Below are 15,844 nucleotides of genomic sequence, written 5' to 3'. Positions count from 1 at the left end.
ATTAGGGAGTTATGGTCTAAAAGTGTTCTGTCGCTGAACTATCTCTCATTAAAGGCAAAGAAGCAATTGGGATGTTAACTTAATTAAGCCTTAATGGATGTGGTAGAATTGAATCACTAAACGTACTGAAACAACTTGTGTGCTAAAATGGCATAAATGCATAATTAAGATGTTTAAAGTTCTGTCTTCCTTTTTCAATTTTTTCTTGTTTCTCATACAATTCCTTGCATGTTAGTTGTTAAACGTTTGCGGAGACTGGAGAAGGATGAGGAGGTGGCCTTGCTAAACTTCTGAAAAGATTTATATTGAGGCTAACCAATTATCCAGACCGTTATGGGGAGGGATGTAAGGAGTCCTCATTTTCCATTCTGCCCTGTGTTCATCACACGCAGCGTTGCTTACGTTATCAGTATTTGTGGTTGCTGCTGCTTTCAGTCTGCGAACAATACAGGCGTCTTCCCATGTACACACGTGATCAACTTGTGCACAACCATGTATATGTGTGGTGCCTGGAAATAAATAAATCGATTATAAACTGCGAAAGACGCGAAAACTGCAAATATAGCTTTTTAAAAAGCAAGAAAACGACTAGTGCAACCTCAGGACCCTTTGCAACTGCAATCTCATGGGGTTTTCAAGGGTTTAGAGGGTGTTTATAGGCTTTTTAGGTGGTGTTTTCCTCAATACGTGATTTCACGTATACGTGCTACGCAGGAACATAACCCCCATGTAAGTGGGGAGATGCCTGTAATTAAGTGATTGTGCTTTCCCACCTGATCTGTGTTTCTTTTGCAGTGAAATGGGTAGGGTTAAATAACAAGGTGACAACATAATTTATATAATTTGTCCGTTGCAGCAGCTAGCGAGATGGATAATGTTAGTTTTGGCAGAAGATGAACTGCAGCAGAATATTCAGATTTGTTTCCCTTCCAGACATGGGCCTAATAAGCACACATTGGCAATTTCCACCGTCATTTCTGTTTTTGCTGGAATTCTCCAACATCCCTAATTATGTGTTGATTTTCAAGACCCATTTCCGTATGCACAACAGGACTTCCTTCTGGCTGAGCTTCGTAGGGGAAAACTGGTGATGGTTGACAACTTATATTTCAAAGAAGCTTGTCCACCATTACTGATTAGCTGTGATTCCTGCATTGCTGAGGGTTAGACTACATGGCCATTTGGGACCCTTCCAACTCTGTAATTTTATGATTTCTCATAGTCCCTGAAAAAAAAAGAACTCCTGAGGAGCCCCAGAGTTCCTCAGAACAGAGATAGTAAAACAGCAACTCCAGATAAGGTCAGATTTGTTTGTTCTGCAAAGTAAAGCCTATAATTTGTGTTCCTTAAGATAGATACTTGCTAATTCATATTTGCAGTGTTTCTGATGACTCACATGTTGTTGTTGTTTTGCAGGAAAATGAATGCATGAGGATAAAAATTCTGGGAGACTGTTATTACTGTGTCTCGGGATTACCTGTTTCCTTGCCAGTACATGCCAAGAACTGTGTGAAAATGGGCCTCGACATGTGCGAAGCTATAAAGTATGTACTTTAAAAAATGAGTTTAAATAATATTACGTCCCCAACATGGGGACAGAAAAAAGTGTTCCAGTCAACCACCTGGTTTGTACATCGCACTAAGCCATGGCTTAGCATTAATGGACAAGTGTGGACTCTGGGAGAGGAGATTGTGGCCTCTTTACTCCTCTCCAGTAGTTTTGCTGCTGCATAGTATTTTAGTTAAGCATAGCATCCAAACCTGGGCTCATGGTTTACCTGTGCTGACAAAGCACAAGCTGTAAACCACAGGACAAACCTAGGTTACAGCTCATAGCTAGTCTGTAGAGAATGAGGCCATAGTAATTGGCCCAAAGTTGGGGAGGGTCCATAGCTTAGTGGTGAAGCATATAGTTTGAATGGAGAACGTATTGAGTTCATTCTCTGTTATCTCCATACATAGCTGGTAAATGCTTTTGCCTGAAACTCTGAAGAGCCTCTAACAGTGAATGTAGACAGCACCAAGCTAGATGGATCAATGGTCTGGCTCAACATAAAGCAGTTTCCTGCATTCCTAAAATGACAATAGGCAAGCAGTTCTAAAGCATTATTTGAGTCTGTGTTTGGAAGTTCAAACTATGGCTTGGGTTCTAAATGATGGTTACTGCAAAGCATTGAGCCCCACTGCATTTAATGTGTATGATAAAACAAGGGCAAGTATTGAAAGAAACATGTGAAAGCATCAGAGATGTTGGTTCTTTTCTCTCTGTATTCAATGCTCCTCTACTCATGAGCATAGACTGAATTGGCTGATGGTCTGGCTCAGTATAAGTCATTTTCCTATATTCCACTGCCCTCCATTGCTTGTATAGATGAAGGCTACACCAATTTGTTTAAAACACTCGATCCATCCCGCTTCTTCTCTCATTTTGGCTGTTGACTTGAGCACAGGGTGGACCACATCCCTAAATTTCACGTTGGTGTTTGCAGTAATTAAGAGAGAATTAAAGCGCCAGCATAAATTTGTAGGCATTAAGATGGGGGAAGAGTAGGCACCTCTTCCAATCCTCTTCTGATCTGTTTTGCAGACAAGTGAGAGAAGCCACAGGAGTGGACATCAATATGCGAGTCGGCATTCACTCTGGGAACGTGCTCTGCGGTGTAATAGGGCTTCGGAAATGGCAGTATGATGTTTGGTCTCACGATGTCTCCTTAGCTAACCGAATGGAATCTGCGGGAGTTCCTGGGTAAGGATTCCCCAACCTGAAGTTGTAATTCACTTGGGAAAGAAGCCTGGTGAAGTTATGCCATTTTGTCGTGGTGCTGGAGACGTGTGGAATCTTCACAACGCTATGAGCAAAACTTGAGTAATGTGCATTGTACCAAGCTATTCAGAAGAAGAGCTGTTTATTGCCTCTAAAATCTATGGATGTTCTTTGCTGGTTGATTTTCTTCCTTTCATGCATTTATCATTTGATGTCTTGTCGTGGTTGCTCGCCATATAAGCCACAAAGGCCACATCCAGACCATACATGTAAAGCACATGGCATGGATTTGACCATGGTTTTGATAGTTTGCATGGTTCCATACCATGCCTACCCAATCCATCATTGAAATGGCTCAGAAACATCCGGTTGATTCTTTTTTATATATGAGCATAGAGGCTCTTCTGTCATTGGATAATCCCCTGCTCCTCCCCCTGCCCCTGCCCCTCCCCCTCCCCCCCAGATCCTGAGTGTTGGCATTGCTGAAGCTTTTCCCAGTGCATAAATAATAACAATCAACTGGCTGGAAGCTAGCAAGCAAATGAAACAGTTTAAGTAAACAAATGATCACATTAAGCAGTATAAGATGTTGATTTACATAATTAAAACAGTGTTGGCAACTCCCCCCGCACTGAAGCTCAGCTCTGCCCGTGGACAAATTTATTAAAGAGTTTTATCAAAGAGCTCTCCAAGTAGTGTCCAAATAAGACCTGTAGGTAAAGCACAGGTCAAATCCACCAACCAATTAAAAAACACACACAAATGCATATAAAACCATTGTAATTAAAACACAGATAAAAATCAATACTCCTTTTAAAAACAAATATAGCTTGCTGATTATATATCTGGGTAGCTGGTTCCCTTTTGGAGAACAACCCTAACGATAGGAATGTGCAGGGAAGAAACTATTTAACCGAAAGAAGGTGTGTGTATATGTATTTGGAGCTTAGTGCATTACAGCTTGGATTGTTTCAGAACACTGCCTGAGAAACTGTGACGCTAGCCAGCTGAGTAAACTCTTGGATGGTTCTGCGTTCTGTAATATATCTAGATGTTGCCCTTGAGAGCTTCCAGCCCTTTTTGAGAGCCATTCAGCAACTTGTTCAGAGAGGGGTGGTGGAGGGAAGAGTGTTTTTTGGTATAAATTTGAATTAATGTTGATGGCCTCCCCAAGCACACGCAAGCTGTCCTTGAAAATGAGATTAGCAGTTTGCACAAGTATTGAGAGTGTGTATATTTTATAATGATCCCTAGGGCTACAGCTAATCCATGTGTGAGTCACTGTGCATATAATTACCGTTTGCTTGCATTAAATTCATGTGCGGTACTGAATGCTGCTGCATGATGGCATCTATTAATAATAATAGTAATCATATTGCCATGAATATACATAGTGCTTTGCAGACAAACACAAGGGAGGGGGAGACAGATCGGTGCCTTAACAGGTTTACAGTCTAAATTTTGCTTGCCTCATCTCCCACACTGCTGAAAGAAAGGGTGCTACATAACATTTGTTCCACACTTGCAAGGAATCATTCCTGCAGCATGGCAACACCTGCACTTTGGTACTCCCTGCCCACTGATACTAGGCAGGTGCTTTCTCTGTACTGTACTATACTGCTGAAACCTTTTTGTTGTGATTGCTGAAGGAAGCCTATCCAGACATGCAAATTGGGATATGCATTTTAATGTGCAACTTTTATAATGTGTGCTTTGAAAACTGCTCATTTATTTTGAAAATTTTAGGTTAACTTGCTTGTTTGATATTATCAGTATTTTTAATGTGTAATTTATTTAATCCACTTGGAGGTTTTGACAATTAAGCAGTAGATAAATCCTATGTACCTTCTTTAATAAAAGAAAATAAAACTAAAGGCACTGCACAAAGCCCAGTGAGAAATGCATGAACAATTGTGCTATGATGGATTGCAAATAAGCAAAGCTGTTAAACAGCAATGCTGCCAGGATCCTGGATTTGGCTTCCAAGGCGTGAAGCTGTTGAGAAGCACAGGCTTGTCAACAGCAGCCATTGATATGGAAATGAATAACTTACAGTGACCTTTCTGCAAATGTTTCAAGTCTTTTGTGCTCCTGTCTCTTTCCTCTCTCCAGCCGTGTACACATCACAGAAGCAACCCTCAGTCACCTAGGCAAAGCTTATGAAGTGGAAGATGGGAATGGACACCTCAGAGACCCTTACCTTGAAGCCATGAATATCAAAACTTACTTGGTGATAGACCCAAGGGTAGGTGTGCTTTTACCCTAAGATACACGTGCATATCGCTTACAAGTGTGCGCACACATTTGTCTGCCTGGCTTATTATTATTTTTAGCAAGTTATAAACGGAATGTTGCCTGGGATCTCCCTCCCCATTGGCTGAAGTGCTGTGACGTCATCACGTTCTTTGATTGTTTGGGAAGTAGTTGCCCATGGTAAAATGTTTGCAAACGATGTTGCATCTGTGAATGAAGTAGAATTTATTTATTTTTAAAAAAGTTTGGCTATGAAGAACTTCATACTGGAATTGAGGGTGTGATAACTGTGAGCTGTTTTTTTTCCCCCAGGAAGGAAGGAGGGGCAGAGATAGAAATCCTGGGCAGACAAGGATAGCAAATGGAATGCAGGTGGTGGCAAAGCTAGATTGGGTGTGGGAGACAAAAGGACGGAGTAGTGGTGGGAGAGGGGAGAGGGGCTAGGGAGAACCTTGCATAGGGCAGGGATATCCAATGTGGAGGCTCCTAGATGACCTTGGCTACAACTCCCAGGGTTAATGGGAGCTGTTGCCCATGAACATGGGGCACAACATTGGCTTATCCCTGGGGAGAAAAGGGATGGAAAATAAGAGTGAGACTCAGAACTGGGGACCAGTGAACCATGCAGAGTGTCGATATGAGTGAGCCTGAATTTTCACATTGATTTGAACAAGCCCAATCTGCCTGCAGGTTTCTGGGGCACAATTGGGTTTCTGTGTGCATGTGAGCCTGCGCATAATATACATCTGCCAAATTTTTGTTGTGTGTGAGGGGGAGTCAAATAATTCGCTTTTTAGTTCTGCAGTCTAAACAAAACAAAACCCCACACCTTGTATTTTGTAGCTGAAATAAGTTGAGCAAGTCTGCATGCTTAATCTTGGTCAAGCAACCCCTGAATTTATTTTGCATGGCTGTGCTTATGTTTGTTAGTTGTCGTTGTTTTGCTTTAAGTTTCTCAAGCTAGGGAAAGGAGTTGCGGGGTGTGTGTAGGGGTGTGGGAATTGGGACACCGAAGGCAATAAGCCACAAAGAAAGATAGTGACTGTGGACTGAGAACTGGGAGCACAGACGTTGGGGAGGCAGGGCTGCAATTGCATAACGAGGCTGAAATAAGTATTAGACATTCAGTTGCCAGGGTCCATGGATCCATGAAACAATGGCTTATAGAGTTCGGTCTCCAAGGAACACTTCAAGTATCCAGAAAAGGCTGCTCTTTAACTGTGTGTAATTAAAAGAATACGCTTCAAGCCTCCCACGTTCTGCCTTTAAGTGCAGCTCCACTGGCATTCTGAGAAAAAGCGATGAGAAAATAAAAGGTACTCCAGGGTGATCCAGTTTGTTCTGCTCGGCTCACAAATGAAACTGTGTGCTGCAGTTGAGGCCAGCATCCTCTTAAGCTGCTTCCTAAGATTAAACGTGTGTTGAGTATATAGTGTGGATGTGGCATGAGATCTGTTGGACACACTCATCAGCTACCTCTGGATTGGGAGGAAAGGTCATAGCTCAGTGTGTAGATCAATGGTCTCCAGAGTGGGCTGTCCTGTCCCCTAGGGGGCACTGGGGTTACCTAGGGTGGCTCTAAGAGGCAAGCGGCTGATGGGGAGGGGGAGCGCTGGAGGTGTAAATGAGTATCAGTGGCATCAGTGGCTCAAGTTAATCAAATCGGTTGAATCAGTTAAACTAAATGGTTTAAATTGGATTTTGAATAAATGTGCAATTAATTGTTGCTGTTTAGAATTTCATTGCTTTGGTAGCTGAATTGTCGTATTGTAGAGTTGGAAGGAACCACAAGGATCATTTAGTCCCACCTCCTACAATGCAGGAATCCTGAGATTTAAGAGCTTCATGCTCTACCAACTGAGCTATCCCTCAGTGGATTGTGCAAACCACTATTCTGAAGAATGCTTTCCATGGGCTAAGGCACAGGGCACTGGGGTGAAGTTAATGGAACTGAGGGGGAGATGGCCCGAAAATGTTTGGGAACCACGGGTGTAGAGCATACGCTTTGCATGCAGAAGTTTCCCCTATTCATTCACCTACATCTCCAGATGAAAGAGTCAAGTGATAAATGATGGGGCAGTCCCCTGGCTGCCATAAGGCACTAGAGAGGCCTTGCAGGTCAGAGCAGGCAAAAGCGGTCTGAAGTCGGTGTTGGCTAACCTGTTGCCTTCCCAGATGTTCACGGACTCTAGCTCCCTTCAGCCTCCACGTCAGCCAACATGGCCAATAGCCAGGGATGACAGGAGTTGCAGTCATAGGAAGAGCCCAGCTGGGTTGGACTGAAGGCTGACCTAGTCCAGCGTCCTCCTGTTTTCTCAGTGGCCAAGCTGACCCATGAGCAAGGTCTGAGTCCAGCAACATATGGACTCTGGGTTGGGTAATCATAAGTTATAAGGTTATAAGGCTTCCTGTATCATTTCCTGTATAATTTCGTTTCACCATGTTTATTGTACCTGGCACCTGTTAAGACTTTTCTGTAAGACTGTTCAGATGTGTAATCTTAACATATAAGTTTGTATTAATGTGTATATTTCTTCAATAACTTCTGATTTTACTGATAAATTACACTGTTTGCTTGCTTTTAACGTTCAGTTTTTAACCAGTATTTTTTAACAAAAGCCTCATGTTTTATGGTCACCGCTTAGAACAGCCTTCACCAACTTGGCACCCTCCAGATATTTCAAAACTCATTTTGGCTGAAGCTGGTGGAAGTTGTAGCTCCGAACATCTTAAGTATCATAGAATCCTACCGAGGATCATTTATTTCAACCCTCTACTGCAATGCAGGAATATTCATTCAGCTGTCCTTTACGGGCATCAAACTGGCATCCTTGGCGTTATCAGCAGCACTCTCCAACCAACTGAGCCATCTAGCTATCCAAACTGGAGAGTGCCAGTTTGGCTTAGAGGTTACGGATGAGTCAGCAGTATATAAATTCTGTCAAAGAAATAATTTCATTTGTTCGTTATATCCAGTTTTCTAAAATGTACGCTTGGCTGTCTTGTTTCTCCCCGGGTTCAGTCTAAGCAGCGCGCTTCCAACAACCACCTCCCACAAACCACCAGAGTGCACGATGGCTTGAAGATGAGGGCCTCCGTCCGGATGTCGAGGTTCTTGGAGACCTGGGGGGCCGCCCGGCCTTTTGCTCACCTAAACCACAGAGAGAGTGTGAGCAGCGAGACAACTGCACCAAACAGAAGGCATAGGAGGGTGAGGCTCCATTGCTCTTTGCTCTTTCTTTCCAAAACACTCAGTTTGGATTTGGTTGGCTTTTGGTTGTTGTTGCTGCTGCAAGGAGCCAGAAGTAAATATTGGAAACAAAGGGTAGAAAAAGGGAGAGAAGTCCTGTCCCTTCCCATCCCCCCCCCACTTTACTTATGGGAAGTGGAGTTTGTGGCCCAGTGTGGCTATGGGGTGGGTGGGTACAGCCATTTTCCAGCTTCAGCACGGCAGTGGAAGATGTTTTCCTGCATGGCCAGGTGGGAAATCCCATGAGACATTGGGGGCCAACCTGATGGGCAGGATGTCAGAACAGACCTGGGTAAAGACTTCACCCACCCAGGTCCTCTCTGAGGTGATTTAAAGGGCTGGGGTCATATGTATTACATACATATCAGTTCTCCTTTTGACACCAGTCTGTCATAGGGTGTACAGATGGTCAACAAAAAGTAAAAAAATAATAATCCCGAAGCACATTCCTTTTTTAACACCTTTCCACTTGTGGCTTATTTATTTTAATTTTTTTACATTTTATTTTATTTATTTTATTGTAACAAAATCCTGTGTTAAGATGTTAAGAGAAAATATCACAGCAAAGAGCAGCATAAGATCAACCATAAAATTACATTCAGAAAGCAAATATAAAATAGATATTTTCGTAGCAAAAGTGAATAAAGCCATAAATGTCAGGTCACGTAGGGCATCTGCTTCCTTACCTAGGCAGTCATGCAAATGACATGAATTTTAGGTTTGTTCCCCCTTCATGCCACTTCCGGAGAGGAAGCCAGCCCCTTACGTTACAGATGCAGAAACTCAGCCAACCGTTTAAAATATACTTTCTATGTTATGGGAAACTCACAGGTCAGGGGCTCTTCTGTGCAGCATTGAACATATTTCGGTTGTTGAATTCATTAAATTATATTTAGATGCTTTACGAGGGAGGGTTGGTAAAGCATTAATCCCCTACCTTTTCTCTCTTGCTTAGGAGATAGCTCTGCAGTTGGTGAGCCGTCAGAGGACTACAGAGAGGCAAGTCATGCATGGTTATAACACATGTTAGATCCTGCTGCGTTGTGGTGTTGTGTGTGTGTACACACACACATAAATATATACCCCACCTTCCAGAACTGTGATTAATAAGGCAGCTAGAAAGTTACTACAACTACTATTACTAAGCCAGCACAACCAACATAATATAAGATGTTTACAGTAAGAAAAAGCTCTGGGACCACCCTGGAAGAGAAGCCCTTTTGCTAAGCATCTGAAAGGTCAGTGAAGATGGAGTTGTACAACTTTGGTGCCCCTGTCAAGAAGGCCCTGTCTTGTGTAGCACATAAATTGGTTTGCAGATCTTACTGAAGGCTCAGTAACTCCACTGCATATGGTCTCTGAATCATTTTCTTTGGAATGTTCTTATTCTGCGCAATATTCCTCTGTGACTTTAGCAGAAGTAGGCTGCATATGATTGTCTTGATTTTTGTATTAGATTTGGCTGATTCTTCTCTCTGTACTGTTTGACTTCAGATTTACTATTTTTAGCAGAGGAGTGCCCTCGTGAAGGTTTTCATGCGAGAAATGTTTTGGTGTTGTTGTTTTTTAAATCACCCAATACTAGGGTTGCCACCTTTAGGATTTCCTCCCTAGACATTATCCTCCAAAATAAAACAAAGTTGTCAGGCAGACAGTGAGCGGCTTAGAGGGAAAGGAGCTACAGTGAGTTGCGGAGGGGTTAAGCACACTTCTCCTTAGCTGATTCTCCACTGAAAATCCACCCCGCTCCTAAAATAGCAAGCAATCAGTGTTTACTTCCATTACATTGCATATTTAGGCTCAGAGATGGCTTTTAAAATGGTTAGAAAAATTCCTGGAAGATGAGGTCTATCCAATTTAGCTCTAATAGCTAAATGGAACCAAGCCCAAAGGCAGTATAACCCTGAAAATCTGGTGCTGTTAACAGGCAACAGGGGAGCGCACACAAGTCTGCATTTACCTGGCAAACTCTGGCAAACAAACTGGTGGACTAAATGTTATGTTATGTGCAGCTAGCTCTGGCAGAAGCAGACAAATGTGTCTGAGGAAGTGAGCAAATGGACTTGGGCGGTGTTTTCCTCCTGTGCTCTTTCTTTTGTCACTTTATTTACCCAGTGTTCAGGCAGCTGTGGTTCTTCTCACTTTCTCACCCCCAACTCCACATACAGTCCCTGAATTTAGTCTCTCAAGCAGAGCGGTATCACTTTGAGGTCTGGGTGAGCCATGGCAAGTGAAGAGAAGAAATCCACAGCACTTAGCAAGCTGCTCCCTTCTTTTCCATCTCTATCTCTATCTCTTTCTATTTCTCTTTTTCTATTTCTATTTCTGTTTCTGTTTCTGTTTCTCTCTCATACTCTAGACTCCTCAGCAGAGCCAGGCAGCAGAAGCATGAGTAAGGATGGAATTTTCTGAATATCTCAATATCTAGCTTATCTGCACAGATTTTTTCTAATCGCATCTTGCTCATTAATTTTGATTGGAAGCCTCCCCCCCCCAACCGAACGTCAGCTATAAATCTTAACAGTGCTCATACACATTATTGTATATATACTATTATATGTCATGTACTCCAGGTTTCCTGAAGTAACTGGCACATAGACAAGTACATGCAAAAATGTGTATGTATTAGGCAACATATTTGTAAAATTATGCATGAGCCTTGACTTTTATGTAATATTTGTATTTTGTTTATATAGCTTCACATATATTTAGGGTTTGGGGGGCAATACCCCCAAGATTGCAGAAATGGCTCTGATATAACCACAGGCTCAATACAAGAGGCAATTTGATGTGAGCAAAGCTCAATCAGGCTGGAACCACCAAGTTCTGCGTATAAATTGGTTTAAAATGGGTTCCTCCTTCATCCCTTAGCATGAAATTATCTGTGAACGAATCAAGTGGCATCAGACAAGGGCTGGGCAAAGAGGGGAAAACAGTGTCCTAGATCCTGCAGCTCTTTCCCCCAGCCATTCCTAGATCATGCACCACCTCTGGGTCAAAGGTTGCTCTGCAACATCAGATGTAGGTAGAGCTTCCAACTGCTGTATCATCTCAGGTGAGAAACAGGCAGGTTTACTCCATGCTCATTAGTTATTTTGTTCACAACAAACAAATCAAATTTTTGCTTTAAAAACACGCTCTTGCACATTACTTTAGGACTCCACGCTTTTTCAAGACGCAACACAGAGATCCCCCCCCCCAAAAAAAACTTGAGATGTTTGCTTTTATTTTGTCCACCTTATGAAGACAGGCTGCTATAACATTAGTCTTTTCACAGGTGATTAATCTGATCATTTCTAATCAATGCATGACATCAAATTTCTCTCTTCTTTCTCTTTCCCTGTGTTTGTGTGTGTGTTAGTCTGGATAGGTCTAGACAAGAACCACTGTGTCCTCCTTCAGTTGTAAGCTATAAGTGAGTTTCTCTTTCTTTCTTCTGCTTTCTGTGTATGCCTTGTGCCATAGAACAACTAGATACTCCCTTGCTACTTTCTCCTCTCTCTGCACTATATATCTAAGCAATACTTGAGATACCTTGGGCCCCCTTTATTTAAAATTGGCCAGCGTGCATTTTCAGCTTTTGCCTCTGCAAAATGTAATTAAAAGGTATGTAATGATTACTCAGTGCACCTGTTCTCCTGCATTTTGGGGAAATGTTTCATCTGGATGATGTTTCTCTGCCTGTCCTTAGGAATACCTCTCAGAAAGGAAGGATGGAAGAAGAAATTAACGACAAAATGATGTCAACCATCGAGGGCCTCAGTTCAGCCAAGTAAAGGCACCACTCTTTTCTTCCTGTCCTTGAGAGAATTGCCTCATCTGCAGAAGGGGAGGGGCAGAAAAGAACAGGGATTTTCCCCATGCTTATTTTCTATAGTATGGGAGTGTGCAGGCCTACTTAGAAATATCGCCCCTTCGTCATAAATGTGTGTGGAGAAAACAGATTGTTTTTTCTTCAGTGATAAGCAAACACACTCCTCTGCTGCTGCCTTTTCAGTGAACTGAAACATGGAAAACAGGTTATGGGGTTAAGCGTAAAGAACGCTGCACTTCTGCATAGGTTTCAGGTTCCCAGAATTGTAGTCCAAAAACACTGGTTTAAATAATCAGAATTACCCTGTGTTGAAAACACAGCTCACAGCTGTCTGACTGCTACAAAACCCTCGGTTGGCTCAGTTTTGAGAAGAACAAAAAAGTAGAAAACCAGAAGTGGGCTTGACAAAACAGGAAATTGAGAAATGTCCTCTTATGACATGACTATTAATTAGGAGGTTTATTACTCCGGCTCCTTAAGAGCACTTGTGAAATCAGGAAGCTTTTTGAGTTCAGAGTAAGAGTCTTCAGGTTAACACAATACAGATGTCAAGGGATTCACATGACACCCTGCTGCTTATTGTCTCTGGCAATACTAGGTAATCCTAAGAAGTGCAGCTTTTTGAAAAATTGCACAGTACAAACTTCAAATCAGAAGTACACAAATGGAATTCCAGAGTTCTCTGTAAATTTATGCAAGGTCTCCTCCCACCTCTGCAGGCCTGGCCTGAATTCAGGGTTCTTCTGTGAGTTCAAGGGGGTGGGGGTGCAAAGACCCTCACTTTCAGCAGGGATTGGTTCCAGTTGAGAACTCCTGAGTAGAGCCAATCCCAGCAGGGCTTGCTTTTGGTGCCAAATTAAGTACATGCTGAAGGCAAACTCAACTTGCAGAGGAACAACCGGCAGCCCTTTCTAGGGCTCTTGATTGTTTCTCCACAGATGTGTGTGGACAGGGGTAGCGGTGTGGAAAAACACATTGAGGGCCAAATTAGGAGGTTGGAGGTTCCCCATCCCTGACTTAGAATAACAGTGGTCTTGGTGCCTTAGAACACTGGTCTTCCACTGAAGAACTGAGGCCCACTACTGGGTCACAGCCACACAAATGTATGCCAGGAGATTAAGAAATGGTCCTTGGATGTATGTTTGGCTTAAAAGTGGGTCCTGAGTTTGTAAAGCTGGAAGATACCCGCTCTAGGGTATTCATAGTGCTTTACTTATCTTAGTTATTTTTACAACAATAATCTTGTAAGATAGTCCGTATAGCATAGATGTGGGGTGAGTCTTAGTCTGGAATGGGGACCGTGTCCCTAAGGCTGCCTACTGAGTTGATGGCAGTGGTGAGATCTTATTTATGGGTCTTCTCAGTCGTTTGTGCTTTGGGGAGTCCAAGTTCCCTCCCCACACGTACCTATTTGCGGTTCCATCTTGCTCCTCATCGTTTTATCCTGTTCCCATGCATATGTTTTCAACAAGCATTTCTTCTTCAATGCAGGCCGTGGTGTGGTAAAAAAGACGACTTCCGTGGGCTGTGTGGCTTCTTGCTATGTTTCGTAGAAATGGAGCTTGAGAAAGAGGTTAGTAAACGAAGCTTTGTGGCCTTCCTGTTTGTAGAATCTCGGGGGTGGAAGGTGGTCCAGCCCCCCTGAGGCAGGAATTTCCATGCATCCATCCTCCATTGGCACCACAGAGAAGCAATCTGATTCTTCCTTGGGGCATCACCTTGTTACTTGAGTCGTTGGGTCCTCCTCATCGTGCCCTTTGAAAGGTTGAGCACCACCAGAAACTCCTTTTGGGAAAATCTGAAGAACGACTTTTCTGATAAGGCTGCTCAGAGGATATGATTGCTAATTTTAAATATCTGAAGGTCTGTCAAATGGAAGAGGGAGCAAGCTTGTTTTCTGTTGCTCCAGAGGGTAGTGCCAAAACAAATGGACTCAAATTACAAGAAAGGAGATTCCAGCTAAACATTAGGAAGACCTTACTAACAGTAAGAACTATTTATTGGTGGAACGAACTCCCTCAGAAGGTGGTGGACTTCCTTCATTGGAGGTTTTTAAACAGAGCTTGGATGGCCCAGGGATCCTTTTGCTGTGGTTTTTGCATTGCAAGCAGTTGGACTAGAATGATGATCCTAAGGGATCCCTTGCAGCTCTTCAGTTCTTTGATTCTGGATTGAGGAAAAACTACATTTTTTGTGTGCTATAGTGTACACAGCCAAACTCCCAGCCTTGACCTAGGGAGGACTTAATTCATCAGGGAAGCCAAAGTATTCACAATGCCTGCTCTCCGGCTCAATAAATCTGTCCTTTCTTTCGCTCTGTAATCTCCCCAGAAAGCAAAGCTCACTTAGGTCTTCATCATTTCTTGCAACTTCCACTCTTCACTGCCTCTGCCCCACTCCCACACTTGTTTGACTTTCCCGCCTTTCTTGTTCAAGTACCCATTGTGTCTTGGGCGCACTGCTTGTCCCTGGTGTTGCACCAACACCAATGCTCGTTTCTGAAATGCTGAGATGGTAAGACAACACCGGAACTCAGTCCTCCTGCCCAAACCCTCACAAGGATAGTACAACAAACTGGGAGACAACATAGATTTTATTTTTGATCTTCCTCCTTTCTATTCCTTATCATGCCCTTAGAGAGGAGGAATAAGAACTATTCATTTAATTTGCCTTTTTTAAGTTGTCAGGTTCTAACATTCGTGTCTTTTTGTGGCTGTAGCAAAGAACTTGTTTGATATAAGGCTCTTTTTGTCTAGAAGTTGCATGTAGCACCCAAGAAAGCTAGTCCTTATGAGCTGACCAAAATTATGTAAATCCGAGCTAATGTCTTTGTTTTGTTTCCCCATCTCCAGTATCGCACAATCCCTATCCCCAAACTGAGGGGTTATTTTGCCTGCGCCAGCATTGTGCTGCTGTGTATGTTCCTTGTACAGATTTCCATAATGCAAGGGTAAGTGCCCCCCCCTTTCCTTTTTAAATATGTCTCATACAAATCTGCTACAGGGGCAGTTTAATGTAATTCAGAGATTGAAGTTAATGCTGCCCCCTGGCTCCAGATTGCAGAATTGGCACTGTTGCGGCTGCTACGTAATAGACGTCCTCCGTTTGTAAGAGCTTGGATCATATAGTGAGGCTGCACCCACAGCTTTGGAACTCCCTGCCTATTGATATCAGCCAGGCTCCTCCACTGCATTCTTCTCAGCCCCTGATAAAACATTTAGGCAAGCCGAGGCAGTTGTTCCATATGTTCCAAAGCTAAGCATGTAGGAACACTGAAGATGCCAGGTGCTTTGGTTTCAAGAGACTGGTGTGCAAGTTCTGTTCCATACAGCGGAACTTCAAGGAAAACACAACTAAAATTCACTCCAACAGAAGGTACTCCAGATGGTTTGCTCATGTACGTGCACAGAAAATAGATCTAGCTGAAAGGAGATTTACATTGATTGCTGCAATGCATCCCTATTGATTGTTATTGCATTTTTAAACCATATTTTATTGATTTTCAGATATACCAGGACCAAGGAAACAACAACATTATTGTTGTATAAGCTTAGAAGGTTGCATGATCTTAGAAGGGTGTGTGGCTTTGGGGGGGGGCACGGCTGTGAGAATCATGAAGAGACCCTGTGCTTGTGATTATTTTTATTTTTATTTAATGAAAATTGTACACTGCTTCATTGTTTAAAAAAAACCCCACACCCTCAAAGCAGTTTACAAAAAGATAAAAACCCTACCTTTAAAAGATAACAAAGGTTAAAATACT

The 15,844-nt window shown here is 42.7% G+C and overlaps 1 protein-coding gene across 4 annotated transcripts in view; it reads left to right on the top strand.

Annotated features, from left to right (window-relative positions):
* Nucleotides 1-15,844, top strand: part of ADCY7 (adenylate cyclase 7) — an 85,587-nt gene that overhangs the window by 51,160 nt on the left and 18,583 nt on the right. For 3 of the 4 annotated variants that reach the window (XM_053400194.1, XM_053400193.1, XM_053400197.1), the window contains exons 8-16: nucleotides 1,417-1,544; nucleotides 2,588-2,746; nucleotides 4,877-5,009; nucleotides 8,040-8,228; nucleotides 9,223-9,266; nucleotides 11,629-11,682; nucleotides 11,959-12,039; nucleotides 13,573-13,654; nucleotides 14,934-15,031. In XM_053400194.1, the coding sequence (XP_053256169.1) occupies nucleotides 1,417-1,544; nucleotides 2,588-2,746; nucleotides 4,877-5,009; nucleotides 8,040-8,228; nucleotides 9,223-9,266; nucleotides 11,629-11,682; nucleotides 11,959-12,039; nucleotides 13,573-13,654; nucleotides 14,934-15,031 (968 nt within the window). The remainder of the gene's footprint in view (nucleotides 1-1,416; nucleotides 1,545-2,587; nucleotides 2,747-4,876; nucleotides 5,010-8,039; nucleotides 8,229-9,222; nucleotides 9,267-11,628; nucleotides 11,683-11,958; nucleotides 12,040-13,572; nucleotides 13,655-14,933; nucleotides 15,032-15,844) is intronic. The other variant, XM_053400196.1, reaches the window with a different exon arrangement.

This window comes from Podarcis raffonei, chromosome 8 (assembly GCF_027172205.1).
Source record: "Podarcis raffonei isolate rPodRaf1 chromosome 8, rPodRaf1.pri, whole genome shotgun sequence".
Taxonomy (NCBI): Eukaryota; Metazoa; Chordata; class Lepidosauria; order Squamata; family Lacertidae; genus Podarcis; species Podarcis raffonei.
Note: the sequence above shows the minus strand (reverse complement) of the source record. Positions and strands in the feature narration are given on the sequence as shown.